Below are 14,138 nucleotides of genomic sequence, written 5' to 3'. Positions count from 1 at the left end.
GTTGTGTATGCTCTAAGAGCTCCTAAATCTGAGGAGAGAGAAAGGACTTCTAATGACTCTCTATAATTAAATGCTTCTATATTTAATATTATTTTAAACATTTATTTAATGCCAACTATTTTTTATTGTTCCTTTTGCATCTACACTTTATTCAAAAATAGAATTAAAAAATATTACAAACATTTATGACTCTTTAAACTAGGAAGTATAGTTTGAGTTGAAATTTTACAAAGAGTTTTTAAAATAGTTTTATAGTATTTTTAGCTAAATTTTAACTAAAAAATGAAATGAAAAAAGTTTATAGAGAGTATAGTTTATAGAGAGTTTCTAAAATAACTTCGAGTGCATGACGGTAGATGCTCTTGTAAGTTATATAACACTAAAATGAAAAAAGTTATTTTTTTCTTATAATAAAATAAGAGATTTTCTATTTAAACCCCACACTTCTCTTAGTTCACCTAATATTCTAAGTTCACAACAACTTTTAATTTAAATTTTCACAATTTCTAAGAAACCCCACTATCTTCATAAACTACCCTTAAATACACCCCAAGCCAAAAAATAAGAAATAAAAATGATTTTCTATTTAAACCCCATGATTTTCTTTGTTCATCCTAATATTTAAATAATTAAACAATATTTGTAGTATACATGAGATTTTGTTTGGGGTGAAAGTTTGAAGCAAAAGTATGTGCTAGGCAAAGGACGGTTTGAAGGCATCAGTTTGAAGCAAAAATACATGAGATTTTCTTCTTGTGCTAGGCAACAGTTTGAAGCAAAAGTATTTGTAGTATACACGAGATTTTGTCATGATTGATCTTTCTCTTCAAGTCTTGGAAAGAATCTTCTACATTTATGGAGTCTAATCGTCTAGCCGCACATAGTGCTTCAATGCATCAGATCTCAAGGATGTCAAGAGTGGTAAGGAATTTGTATTTTTCTAAAATTTATTATGAAGAGTAATGGGGTGTGTGTATAGATGTATTAGGATTAAGTATTAAGTTGGATGATATTTTTTGTCTTTTTACACTATAATAAAACTTACCGCTTAATGATTGAAGTATTGGGGTGAACAAAGGGAAATGCAGGTTTTAATAGAAAATCTCAAAAAAAACAACCCTAATACCCACACCACCGCCACCGCCTTCTTTCTCTTCTCCGCCTTCACTTCCTCCTTCCTCTCTCTCCGCCTCTCTCTTTCCTCGACAACCGGTCGAACTGCAACCAGCCATCGCCGTCGAACACACGAGCCATCGCACTGAAACCAACCCTCACTCTTAAAACCATTGAAATCGGAGTTTTTTCGCGGTTCAGATTCAGTTGGATGTCTGGAGTAGTTGTGAGAGAGAGACGTAGAGGGGGTTTCGGTCGGTGACTCTCAAAGTTCATTCCCTCATTTGGGTTCTATCGAATTTTGTAGCTGTTCGTTCTTGTACTCTCTTTCAGAATTTCACACACTCCGGAAAAAAAAAGGAAAAAAGAAAGCTTAGAGCATTGATGAGAAGTTGAAAGCTTACCTAAGAAGAAAGACAAGGACAAACTTGGTTGAGAAGATTTGAGAGCTCAATCTAAGGCTAGAGATGTCGAATTCGTGGATTTGTGAAACTTGTGGCAACAGGGAGCTGGTAGACGGCAATAATGGCTTCTTCTACTGCAGCCAGTGCAGCTCACAAGCGCAGGACTACAAGGACACTGGAGTGGCCGATGAGGACTTTTACGACGAGACTGGCGATGCACAGGGAGGCCTCTACTCTGCCCGTAACACCCGCCGGGTCAACATCTCCGCCGTCAAACCCGAGCTCCTTTCCCAACCCCTGGATAATAACCCCTTGAGTCAAACCAACATGGAAAATGACAATGCTGCTGCTGATGCCGTGGGACCCACGGAACCCGAGGATTTCGGATTCGACACGGTGGAGGGCTATTACAGTGAGGTTAGGCTTAGGTATGTGAAAGGAGTGCAGCGGATGATTGAGCTCCAATGCGAGGCTTTGGTTAGGGAGTTTAAGGTGAACCCTTTGATTTGTGGGTTGTCTGGGTCCATTTGGCTACGCTTTTTGGCTTGGACTCGTGTTTTTCAGGATGATTGGGGTGACCGGACTTTCGATGACGCTGAGATACGCCAACAAGGTTTGTTTGCTCATCTTTACCGAATTCAACCTATGTATAGTATAGTTCATCTGAATTCAATTTTCTTATTGTGGAGCTTGGTTCTTCAAGGAATGCGTAAGTACCAAAATATAAATAAATAAATAAATAAAAACAAATGTTGCATTGTAGTTTGATTCGTATGCGCAAATATGATTTCTATATCAATTAATGTTAATTTTGAAACTGATGTCTGTGGTCTGCATTAGCTTTTTGTTTAAATTCTTGTTCTCTTGTATTGTTGTTTGATTTATGTCGTCTTTAATCATTGAGTTTCTTTGTTTCAGGGGAACCACCCGAAGATTTTAAGCCACGCTCTAAATACAGAGACGAACCTCACACAAGGTTTGGTCAGCGAGCAGTAATGATATGGTTTAGGTCCTTGAGAAACACTATACCATTATCTTATACTTTAGCTATTTCCTTTCTGGCTTGTCATCTTTCCAGGGAAGCAGTCCTACCGACAGACATAGTAAAATGGTCAGTTGAAGGAAAGCTCCCATATTTTTCTGCTTTTCTTGAAATTGAAAAAGAATTGGGAAGGCCTTCACGTGCCTGCCCAATAAGTTCAAGCTTAATGTTTAGACCTTCTGAATCTGTGCCAGTGCAAAAGTTGGAAGCACTGGCAGCATCCATTGCTGAGTCCGTAGGCTTGCACTTACCTCCAGTGAATTTTTTTGCTATAGCTTCTCGCTATCTGAAAAAGTTGTCTCTTCCAGTCGGAAAGGTTCTCCCTCACGCACGTCGCATATATGAGTGGTCAATGCCTCCAGATTTATGGTTATCAACAAATGAGTTGAGGCTTCCTACTCGTGTGTTTGTTATGTCAATACTGATTGTAGCAGTAAGAGTTCTTTATAATATTCATGGTTTTGGAGAATGGGAAAAAAGCTTGTCCAGAATTCATACTTTGTCTTCCACATCTAATCAAATGGGAGATCTGGATCCCACATCCAATTCCAAAATGCGGTCTGGTACTGCAGAGGATTTAGGTTCTCCATCCCACAATTTGGATGATACGGATACAGAGCTTGTTAGAAATTTGTCAAATGCTCAGAACTCTGAATTGGACGCTGCAGAACTTCTATCCAGCCTTGAAGCAAAGCATAATGAAATTGCTGATACTTATGGTAAATTTGAAATATATTGGAGTAGTTCTATGTTGAAAATGATGATGCAATTTAAAAAAATTATTTCTTCATATTAATAAATCACATAGGCTAGATACTTTACTTCTCCCCAAACCCTTCCCTTCAATTTGTTAATTATGAAGTTTTAAATTCTTGCCTTATTGTTGACAGAATATTGCAAGGACTTACCAACGTATCTTCAGTTCTGCAAGGATGTAGTCTTTGCTGGATCAAAATCATCATTCAAGGATCACAAGGAAGAAGAGCTAATTGAATTGTTATGGAACTTTTATCAGAGTAGAAAGGTAATGTGTAGCTTGAATGCAGTTGTGATATGGTCTTCTCAAACATATGTTTTGTTGCACACATTATACAAAGTTTTCTTGTAGTCAGCTAAATAGTACTTTGTGCTAGCCCTTAGTTAGATTTGATTGAAAAGAGGCTTTACTGATATATCTCCCATACAAGCATAGGAAAACAGAATAAGAAGTCTGTATTCAGCATGATTGATATGCCTCGTTCTTGAATGTTATGAAATTTTCTTTGTTCGCATCACCTATCTGAAGTATATAAGTTCCTTGTACCAAACAACTGGGGAGAGTGGTCACTTATGTTTACTGATCTAGAACACAAAACAAGAATGCCAAGGGTAGACTATGGATATTATTGATTTTTAACTGGGGAGAGTGGTCACTTATGTTTACTGATTTAGAACAGAAATCAAGAATGGAGAGGGTAGGCTATGGGTATTATTTATTTTTAACTGGGAAGAGTGGTCGCTTATGTTTACTGATTTAGAACAGAAATCAAGAATGGAGAGGGTAGGCTATGGGCATTATTGATTTTTAACTGGGTAGAGTGGTCGCTTATGTTTACTGATTTAAAACAGAAAACAGAACGGCGAGTGTACTATGGGTATTAGAACTAATCTATCCAACATCTTGTAGATTTGGATGATCTTTGTCGTTTTTCATAAGCATGGGTGATTTTCAGTATCCTGGATAAACATCCTTTCATGAATGTTTAAATCAGTGTTGGTGATGCATGGTCCTCTGACTCTTACTAGGCAAATATATTTATAATTTAATGTTTGACGGTGTATGATGTATATCTAAATAATAGCAGCACCAAGTGTACTCTAGGTAGAATTAATTTACCAGGGCTTGTTGTGGATTTGAACAATCTCTGTTATTTATATGTGTTAGAAGTATATAGTTATGGTATTCACTATGTTGGCCAAATCAATCCTTGCTTTCATGAATGTTCAAATTTTAAAATTTTGATGGCATGCAACAGTGACTGAGTCCTGTGACTGTTTTTTTTTGGTCTTGATAAGCGTGTTCACTTTCAGAAGCTTTTAGTTTGACATGTGAATAATACCACTTCATAATGCATTTTGTTGGTTTTCAGGATTCTGAAACAGCAATCGAACAAGGATTGCTTTGTGGTGAAACTGTTAACCAGAAAAGATTGAGGGACAGTAATGATATATCTAAAGAAAAAAAGTTTAGTAATAAATGCCCTGTTTCTAGCCCTTACTCTGGTGATGAAACTCCCTTCGCGGATGACCAACAAAGGAGCAAAAATGGCGATAATTCTTGTAGTAGCTCACAGAATAGTCAGAACTCAGAAGTTAATGACGCAGAAACTCTCAAAGAGGAAGCCATTGCTCGAATGAAATTAGACATGGAGGAGAAGAGATTCTTTTATATTCCACCGAGGGTCAACCTCAAAAGATTTGATTACCTTCACTATGTAAGGAAGAAGGATGAAGGTGCCTACACTTATGTTGCACATGCTGATTATTACATCTTGCTTCGTGCTTGCGCTAGAGTTGCAGAAGTTGAAATCCGGTGTATGCACATTGCGGTGTTGAGCTTCGAGAGGAGGCTGGCTTGGATGGAAGAGAGAATCAACCACTGCTTGCACTTGACCCCTCCTATTGTCTCATGCGAGTATTGTACTGGTGTGGTCCCAGAAAATACAAATACAGAAAATGATATTGAATCGATTGGATTTCCAGATTTGAATTTATGAGTTTTATTTTTATTTTTTATATTTGAATATTACTCTTCTTTTTCCAAGTCACTATAGAGCATAGATTATAACTCACAATTGTCATGTCTTAATGGAAAGAAAGAAAAATAATAATAGGGGCAAGGTCCACTTCACTGTAGCCAGGAAGTTCTTTATTCTAGCCGTAGCCATAATTAAAACGAAAGTGAAAGGATAGACAGTTGGGAATGCGAATCTCTCTAGGAAGTCCTGTTTTCATACTTAATGTTTCAATTATAATTTTACTTTGAACTTTAAAAAGATATTAAATTCCATTAGAGTTTTAAAAATAAGCCAAATGAGAATCTGACCCAAAAAAAGAGAAAAGCCAAATGAGAAATTTATTAATTTCCATCGTTTTGAAATTCCTTATTTTAAGAAGATGACTGTGCAAGTGGGGTATATCATAGTTAAGTTCTTCCATCTCTATTTATGTGAATTGAGGTTCAAAATTTCTAGATATCTAATGAAATATTTATGTAAACTTCCGTTTCCAAATTGCTTATATTATTAAAAAAAAAGAAGACTAACACTACTAAAATCATAAATTTCTCTTATAATATTAATTAATAACAACACGTAACGGTGTGAAGTACAAATGAAAAAAAAAATTGGACCATTGACACGAGGCCTATAAAATGAAAAAATGGAAACAGCGGGCCAATAAGCGGTCGGCCAAATGCTGTAGCTGTCCAAATTACAAAGATAGAATAACCACCCGCACCAGCCCCGGAATGTGGAATGATGAAATGCATACGTACAAACAAAGCAAGAGAGGCGGTAAGAGTTTGGTAATCAACGTTTGACTTGCCAAGCCGCAGCATGCCACCTTTTGTCCAAAGTCAATATTCAACTGTGAACAACACCCCTTGCCCTTCTTTTTTTTTTTTTTCTTTCCTCCTTTTATTATTTATTTATTTTTTCTTCTCTCCTGTTACATCATAAGACATTTTTCAATTTGAATACGAATTTTATGCAACCAAACAAGAAAAAAAGAAGAAAGAAAGTGATTTTCAAAAAAGCACATTTGAGAAAGCAACAACCCAAGAAATTATTGGAATTTTTTTAAATCCGTATATTATTCTAATTTTGTACGTTACAAGAGGAATCTTCAACGTTCAAACCATTTTCCAGTTTTTTCCTATCTAGCAATTATTACAATATTTTGTTTAATTAGCGTATAAACTTAATAAAAATAAAGTATACGCAAGCGGCGTACTTGGTTGACTTTTTTTACAAGCGTGATTAAATTGTTGTACAATGACGAGTACACTGATTGAATGATTAGTTGGTGGCTTTTTGGAAGGTGTCAAATTCAAATCAAAGACGTTTGACTGGTCTTTGAAAGCTAATCTATTCCACCTCTTCTAGATTAATCAGAGGCATTTTTGCTGATTTGGGTTGAAATCAGCAGATGGGTTGATGTTATTTCTTGTGATTGTTTAGGGAGAAGAGAGAGAGAGAGAGAGAGGGATGAAAATGGAGGCTACCCAGAAGCCCATAGAGGTGAGGGCCTTGGAGGCTTTGGGGCAAGGCTTTGATTTGAGCAGTGATTTCAGGTTGAAGTTTTCCAAAGGGTTGAATGGAAGTGATGGGAGGTTGGTGGTGCTAAACGAGGCTAATAAGAGAGACATTGTGATTCCTAGTGGTGGAGGAGTAACAATTCATGGAGTTCCTGAGGATATTCGATGCGATAAAGGGGATAGAATCCGGTTCAAATCCGATGTTCTTGAGTTCAATCAGGTGAAACCTTCATTCTTTCTTTATTTAGTTTTCGAATTTTGCTGCTTTGTGTTTGATTGTGGTGACCAAGTTGTCAATTTCGTGGCAAAATCATGATTCATAAATGTGTGTTCCACACTGTTTTGTCTGTTTAAATTTGGGTGCCCAGAAAGCTTTAGGTTGATTTCCTTAATTTATCAAAGCTAATTAAGTTGATTAGATTTGCTTTCGTAGAATCAACTGTCTAGTGGAAGCTATTTGAACTTGCTAGTTTACTGTGACTAATACTTGCTAAGAAGACCAGTAGGGATCAAAACACAGTCAAAGGGGACTGGTTTTCTGGTACAACTACAAGGAAACCAGGAAAATGAGAAGAAATCTTCTTCCTTAATTACAACTGCAATCTATCGGGGAATTGGGGGAAAGAGTGCACCAAGTAGGGGAGGTGAAAAGGCAAGAGATTGGGAATTAAGATCCCCTTTATAAAAGTAAATCCTAATACTAAAAAAAGGCTAATCTTAACTGTATGAATAATGCGAGTAAAAATAAAAATTTACAAACAAATTAGAAACTGAAGGAGCCAGCTAGTTTACGCTTGAGTTGACTAGAATCTCTTACTGCTGTATAAAAAGTCATGGATCAAATCTTGTAATTATTGTGAAGTTCGTTATCTGAGTATTGCAGTTAATTTTTTTATTTTATTTTTTGCCAAACTGAGTATTGCAGTTCTCTATTACTCAAATATCAAAACCAAACCTGACCTACACACTTATAGGATCATAGGAGAGACTTGAGGAAAAGTCACTTGTGCTAGACTTTGGAGTGCTGCAGTAGGGAAAACCAAGTAGTATTGCTAAGGCAGATTATGTAATGGTAAAAATTAGACAGTGATGCATCAGGGCAATAAGAAAGCAAGATGCAGCAGATGGTGTTTAAGAAGGCAACAGAATATGATGCTATGGGGAACACTTTAGTAAAATAGATGATGGGGGTGATGAAAGTTAGCATGTTTGATTTGTAATCCTGATCTTTCCCTTCCTTAAATTCAAGTAAAAGGAGAAAGTTAAATGTACCTAAAGTGTTCTATACCACAATGAAAGAACGTTTATTCTGTTTGTGTTGTAAGACATAGTTAACATTTTGATAGGAGTGTGGCATAGTTAAGGTGTGATCCCTATTATACTACATTAAGGATAAAAATGTTTGCATGTGTCTCTGACATAGAGCAGCTTCCTCTGTGCGCGTCTCAATTTTGTTGTGGTTTAGGTATTGGGGCAGAGGGTTTTGGAAGGATATAGTAAAAAAGCAAGTAGGGCAAAAATAGGTTGCTTGAAAGTCTGGACCAGCAACAATGCTTTATAATTTTCGAGTTGTTTTGGAGGTTACCTGAGGGTTAATGGATGTGGAAAATATTGAGGGTTTAGTTTTCCAATGGGGAAGAAAAGGTCTGGTTTGGGTTACTGAAAAGTAATTGACTTTATACCAAGGTGGAACAGCATGAACAGTGCATATGAAATATAATAGAAACATTGTTTTTGAGGAAATAAGAATAAAGGCAAGAAGAATAAAGGAGGAAGAATCCCAGGCTTATATTCCTTCCATGAACCAAAACTCTCACTTCATTAATTAAAAGTGACCAATTTATATGATTACACAGGTATTGTTATAGTGTTTTACCTTTTTTGTATAGGGTTAAGACTGCAACCTCTAATTGGACTAAGGAATTAACTGAAAGGCTAGTATAATTTCCCAACAACTTCATTAGCCCCCAAAACCAATTTGCAACGGGTGGAGAGGTCGAAGACGTTATATATTGTACAGCTTAACTGAGAATTCCTGATGTGGGATTCTGTACTTCCAACAGTATCCATACATGAAGTTAATACGAATGGAATACTATTATTAAAATAAAAGAATGGAATACTTTGTTGTACTATGGTCAAGATGATTTTAGAAGTCGATTGACAACAAAAAGGGAAATTCTGCAATACAACCTTCTAATCCCCAGCCCCCTTTTGTTTTTTGGAAAGTTCTGCAATTCAATTTTGCATTGTGTTGTATACATGAGTTTGCCATTTTCAAACACTATATTAGGTTGCTCATAGGTATGAATGTATATATGATTTATTGGTTGATGTGTACAGCTTCTCTCTTGTTTGTCCTTTCCTTCTGTTTCTCTCCTTTCTCTCTTGTTTGGTGGGATTTTAATAAACTATATTAAAGGGTCAATTATGTGTAAATAATGGATACTTCTACATGAAAAAGATCATATTTAAGCCTTACTTATCCTGTTGTTGTTTTGGTTAAAATGTTTTTGCAGATGTCTGAGCTACTTAATCAGAAATCTTCTGTACAAGGGAAAATTCCTTCAGGCTATCTTAATGCCATTTTCGATTTAACTGGAGACTGGCTTCATGATGCTGCGGAAGCAAAGTATCTTGCTTTTGATGGTTTCTTCATTTCATTATACCATTTGCACCTAACAGCATCTCCATTAAGTTTGCATAGCAAAGTACAGAAATCTGTTCCATCCCATTGGGATCCAGCCTCATTGTCTAGGTACTTTTTGTGAAGTTGAGATCTAAAGTTTTCCCTTTACTCCTTTGCACAATAGGAAACGTTTTCATATGAGGAAAATGCATAACCATGGAAAACATTTCATAAGAATCTATTGTGAAAGAAAGAAATCTATATTGTTTGAATTTGATTTTAACAAGAGTAGAAGTATATTATGTGAAGCTCTCCGCCTGATAGTTGAAGCTTTTCGATTAGATGTCCATTTTTTCACTCATTTATCATGGTATCAGAATCTGGTTGCAATTGGTCCTTCACACTGCAAGTCTCACCTGAAGTCCAACATTTGTTGGCTCATAGAGCATTTGGGAACTGCAGAAGACTAAGCTTCTTCACCAACCTTTTGCCTGACTTATAAAGAACTTTTTGGATGAAAACTATTTCACCATTTCACCATTTGAACATTTGAACAATTGATTATAGTCATTGAAAATGATAGAATAGCCCATGCATTTATGTTCTTGTTTCTTATCTAAATACACACACACACACACACACACACACACACACACACATTTATATTCACACACAAAAAAACCTTTGTTAATCATCCTTGAGTTTATGAGAATTATCACCAATTAAGCTGATAAGCTTTATAATGCAGGTTCATCCGTTCATACGGGACACACATAATAGTAGGCATGGCTGTTGGAGGTCAAGATTTAGTTTGTGTCAGACAGAAATCTTCCTCACCAGTTCCTCCAGCTGATGTTAGAAGACATCTGGAGGATCTTGGTGATTTTCTGTTTTCAGATGGAAGCCCTACTTTACTGCGGGGAAAAACAAGAGATGGCAAACATAAAGTATAGTGCTTAATCTTGTAATTTGATATTTTCTACGTTTTTCTACATGAATATAATTGATGAAGGCAACCATTTCTGTAGGTTCCAGATGTATTCGACCGTATTTTGCAGTCGAACACCATGCAGTTAACCACTATTTCACAAACATCAAGCAAGGATGTAAGCAAACGGATCGAGCACTTTAATATGATGGACACCATCCTGGGCTGTGATTAATTTTTATTTTCTTTATTTAACTTGGAACAGGGTCTTACTATCGTTTGCTCAAAAAGAGGAGGGGATGTATTCTTGAATAGTCACTCCAATTGGCTCCAGACGGTGCTTGCTGAACCAGAAGCTATCCGCTTCAAGTTTGTACCTATTACTTCTCTTCTTACTGGGATTCCAGGCAGTGGCTATCTTAGTCATGCAATCAACTTGTATCTACGTTGTAAGTTCTCGACTGCCCAACCAATGGTTAAGTTTTGCAGTTAGGGTTCATATTCATTGCACACCTTTCTGCTAGTACATAATTCCACCCAAAAGTCTTTCTTCTTGAATTAACTGTCAGTTAAAAGGTAATTTGTTGGGATTTTGGAAAAAGAAGTTGAGATTGAGATAATTATAGTGAATTCTGATAAGAGAAAAAAACGATTCAACCTTACACCTTGCTCCCAATATTGAGTATTTTAACTGGTCACAATAAGACTGACTTTTGCTTGAACTAGAAGGTTCACGTGACTGTTAGGAAAATGATAATCGTGGCCTCTTACATATCGCATTACCTTTTCTTACATTAAATGGCTATATTCTTTAAGCATGTACCCAACAATGAATGACAAATTTTCCTTGAGCTTGTTTACATCAATATGGGCATTTCATTGATCCACAATCCTCCTCTCAGACAAGCCAGCTCCAGAGGATTTACAACATTTCTTGGAGTTCCAAGTTCCTAGGCAATGGGCACCTATGTTTTGTGAGCTGCCTCTTTCACATCGACAGAAAAAGGCTTCGTGTCCTTCCCTGCAATTCAATTTAATGGGCCCTAAGATTAATGTTAGCTGTACACAGGTGCGTAGATTTCTCTCTCTCTCTCTCTCTCTCTCTCTCTCTCTCTCTCCCCACATGCACAGACAGGAATTTGGAAATTGATAGATTTTGAAACTTTGATTAATAAACTTAAAGTAGAAGAAACCCTAAATGATTCAACTAAACTTTGTTGCTAATAGAATAGGAATATTGGCCTGCTGTTTGAGCATATATCTAGTAATTACAATTGTCAATGAAATAATCTGACTCAATAGTCAATAAGCTTTGAAGAAAAAAAAGCCAACTCTGGATTAAAAAAATAATTACTAAATGAAACCATGGACGGTTATTATTGGACCAGAAAGGTTTATTGGTTGGTTAGGAATCAATCTGTAATCTATAGTTGTGACGTCAGTGTGTCAAATTATTAATAGCATACCAATTTTTAGTCCCATTACCAAAGTTGATCTGAGGATAGCTGCATGATCACCAAATCTTATCCATCTTTGATAGATTCTGTGTCGTATAAGCCAGGGTTCTCGTAGGTATGCATTCATAATTTCCTCATGCACGTTTTACTATTTCGTACAAAGAATATTTTCATGCCTTTTCTCCAAATACTGGATTGTCAAGGCTGGCATATACTGGCTATGTGCAAACATGCAATATCAGTTGGAGTGGGAATGGAAAGTTGTTATAGATGCTGAATGGTGCCTCTTAAAATGGACATCCATATTTGATATAATTGCAGTGTGTGTTCAGAATCCTCAATCTGTTATTTTGGATCTCTTTGTACCTACAGTTGCACGTCAGTCTGACATCTTAAAATTCCGATGGGATCTTCGGGCTTTCTTTAGCAGATTTGGTTTTGGCCCACAAAAAGGCACTCTTTCACAAACATGCACTAAAATACAGATTAAATTAACCTGCATGATATACTATCATTATTTTATTTATCAACTTCTGGGGGGAAATCTTCATTTACGTTACTGCATTGGCTCTATTTACCTATAAAAGCTTAGCAGTATACAGTTCAATATTTTATTATGGTATACTTGCTCAATTGGTTATGGTGGGTCTAATTTTCTGTCTATTCAGGTTTCAACTGGTCAAAAGCCAGTTGTTGGCCTACGCCTGTACTTAGAAGGGAAAAGACGAAATCGGTTAGCCCTACATGTACAACATCTCTCAAGCCTTCCAAATACTATGGATGTTTCTGTGGCTAACACCAGCACAACAAGGCCGTGCTGGTGGCGAGGTTCTGATGACTCTGAGTTGAGTGAACAATTCTTAGAGCCAATTAAGTGGAAGAGATACTCAAAAATCTGTTCATCCGTAGTTAAGCATGATCCCAACTGGTTGAAGGGAGATTCAAATGGTGTGTATATTGTAACTGGTGCACAGCTCATTAGCAAAGGGAAATGGCCCAAGACGGTACTTCACCTTCGTCTGCATTTTACCTACCTACCTAATTGTGGAATCCGGAAGACTGAGTGGGCTGCTGCGCCAGAGGCTTCACACAAATCAAGTTTCCTTACGAATCTGAGTACAACGTTTACATTCACTCAGCGGACAGTAACTGATCAGCAAAAGCAGGCTCCAGCTGCACTGAATTCAGGTGTGTATCCAGAAGGACCACCAATGCTAGATCGCTCAGCAAAGCTGCTTAAATTTGTAGAAACAGCTGAGGTTGTTCGTGGCCCACATGATGCTCCCGGACATTGGTTAGTAACAGCTGCTAAACTAGTAAAAGAGGGTGGTAAAATTGGTTTGAATGTAAAGTTCGCGTTGTTAGACTACTGGTGAATTGCAGTTTGCTTTTGTACAATTAGAATGGAGAAAATAGTGGGTCAAAATTTCGTTGATTTTTTATTTCATTTCCAGTTTTTTGTAATTAATAAATATTGTAAGAATGTATGTAATAGGAAGGAGTGGTTACAGAGTAAAATTATATATAAGGTTTGACAAAATAGTTTACAAACCAACAAAAGTCTGGCTTGGCTTTACTTCTGCTTTTTGCAACCACCTTGGAAATTCTAAAGTAAACTCTCTCTGTTGTGAGAGTTCATTTGCACAATAGGCTTGGCTTCATGTCTCTAATAACCGTTCCATTCCTCCATCAGATCAGGGAGATATGAAACACATTACTAATAATTGGACTAAATTTAAGAGAGTAAAATTTTCCTTTATCCTAAATTTTTGGATCGAACACAACCAAAACTTGGATTTTGTTGTCTGACAAGGAGGATGTAGCACGACTATTCATAAGAGATTGATGACTAAAATTTATCCATCATAATCCCACCATTTTCGGAATGGATACACTTGCATATTCCAACTTTTTAAATTCTGAACTGATGTGACGTACTCTCCTTTGGCAGAAGCATACTCGGTCTCATCTATTAAATTGATTCCTCATGGAGGATTTGCAAAACTAAATTTTGCTAATCTTTCAATAATGATGGATGCCCTTCTGCAGGCTTCTTATCCAGAACCAGAACAACACAAGAATTTGGCCACAATGTGCCAGAAGCTTTGGTTGTTCAAGTGTTTTGGAGGTTCTTCCTAAAGTTGTCATCAGCTCTTAGGAGGGTTTGATGTGGGCCTATCAGCACAATTTGCAGACCCTGGTTCTCTCTAAGGTTTTTTCATCAAATTTTATTGATTTAATGATTTAACAACAGCCAACGCGATCTAA

The 14,138-nt window shown here is 36.7% G+C and overlaps 2 protein-coding genes across 3 annotated transcripts; both read left to right on the top strand.

Moving 5' to 3' along the window:
- The first annotated feature begins 1,136 nt into the window (after positions 1-1,136).
- LOC117616463 (TATA box-binding protein-associated factor RNA polymerase I subunit B) lies at positions 1,137-5,342 on the top strand. 2 transcript variants are annotated; one of them, XM_034345790.1, is made up of 5 exons: positions 1,137-2,130; positions 2,436-2,493; positions 2,596-3,278; positions 3,450-3,583; positions 4,689-5,342. In XM_034345790.1, exons 1-5 carry the CDS (start codon positions 1,581-1,583, stop codon positions 5,313-5,315), a joined length of 2,052 nt encoding a protein of 683 aa, XP_034201681.1. In that variant the 5' UTR covers positions 1,137-1,580; the 3' UTR covers positions 5,316-5,342. The 2 variants fall into 2 exon arrangements, with proteins under 2 accessions (XP_034201681.1, XP_034201680.1); XM_034345789.1 differs by having other exon boundaries at positions 2,436-3,278.
- Positions 5,343-6,518: 1,176 nt separating this feature from the next.
- Positions 6,519-13,446, top strand: LOC117615545 (MACPF domain-containing protein At4g24290-like). Its single transcript, XM_034344645.1, has 7 exons — positions 6,519-7,076; positions 9,376-9,614; positions 10,234-10,432; positions 10,514-10,591; positions 10,679-10,862; positions 11,316-11,482; positions 12,539-13,446. The coding sequence occupies exons 1-7, from the start codon at positions 6,807-6,809 to the stop codon at positions 13,244-13,246; spliced, it is 1,845 nt and encodes a 614-aa protein (XP_034200536.1). The 5' UTR covers positions 6,519-6,806; the 3' UTR covers positions 13,247-13,446.
- The last annotated feature ends 692 nt before the right edge of the window (positions 13,447-14,138 follow it).

This window comes from Prunus dulcis, chromosome 1, assembly GCF_902201215.1.
Source record: "Prunus dulcis chromosome 1, ALMONDv2, whole genome shotgun sequence".
Lineage (NCBI taxonomy): Eukaryota > Viridiplantae > Streptophyta > Magnoliopsida > Rosales > Rosaceae > Prunus > Prunus dulcis.
Note: the sequence above shows the minus strand (reverse complement) of the source record. Positions and strands in the feature narration are given on the sequence as shown.

Bases quoted from the DNA above. Each gene is read 5' to 3' on its own strand.
- LOC117616463 (XM_034345789.1), top strand. From the start codon at position 1,581: ATGTCGAATTCGTGGATTTGTGAAACTTGTGGCAACAGGGAGCTGGTA. The intron at 3,279-3,449 runs GTAAATTTGAAA...TATTGTTGACAG, and splicing joins TGAAATTGCTGATACTTATG to AATATTGCAAGGACTTACCA. The intron at 3,584-4,688 runs GTAATGTGTAGC...GTTGGTTTTCAG, and splicing joins ACTTTTATCAGAGTAGAAAG to GATTCTGAAACAGCAATCGA.
- LOC117615545 (XM_034344645.1), top strand. From the start codon at position 6,807: ATGAAAATGGAGGCTACCCAGAAGCCCATAGAGGTGAGGGCCTTGGAG. The intron at 7,077-9,375 runs GTGAAACCTTCA...ATGTTTTTGCAG, and splicing joins ATGTTCTTGAGTTCAATCAG to ATGTCTGAGCTACTTAATCA. The intron at 11,483-12,538 runs GTGCGTAGATTT...CTGTCTATTCAG, and splicing joins TTAATGTTAGCTGTACACAG to GTTTCAACTGGTCAAAAGCC.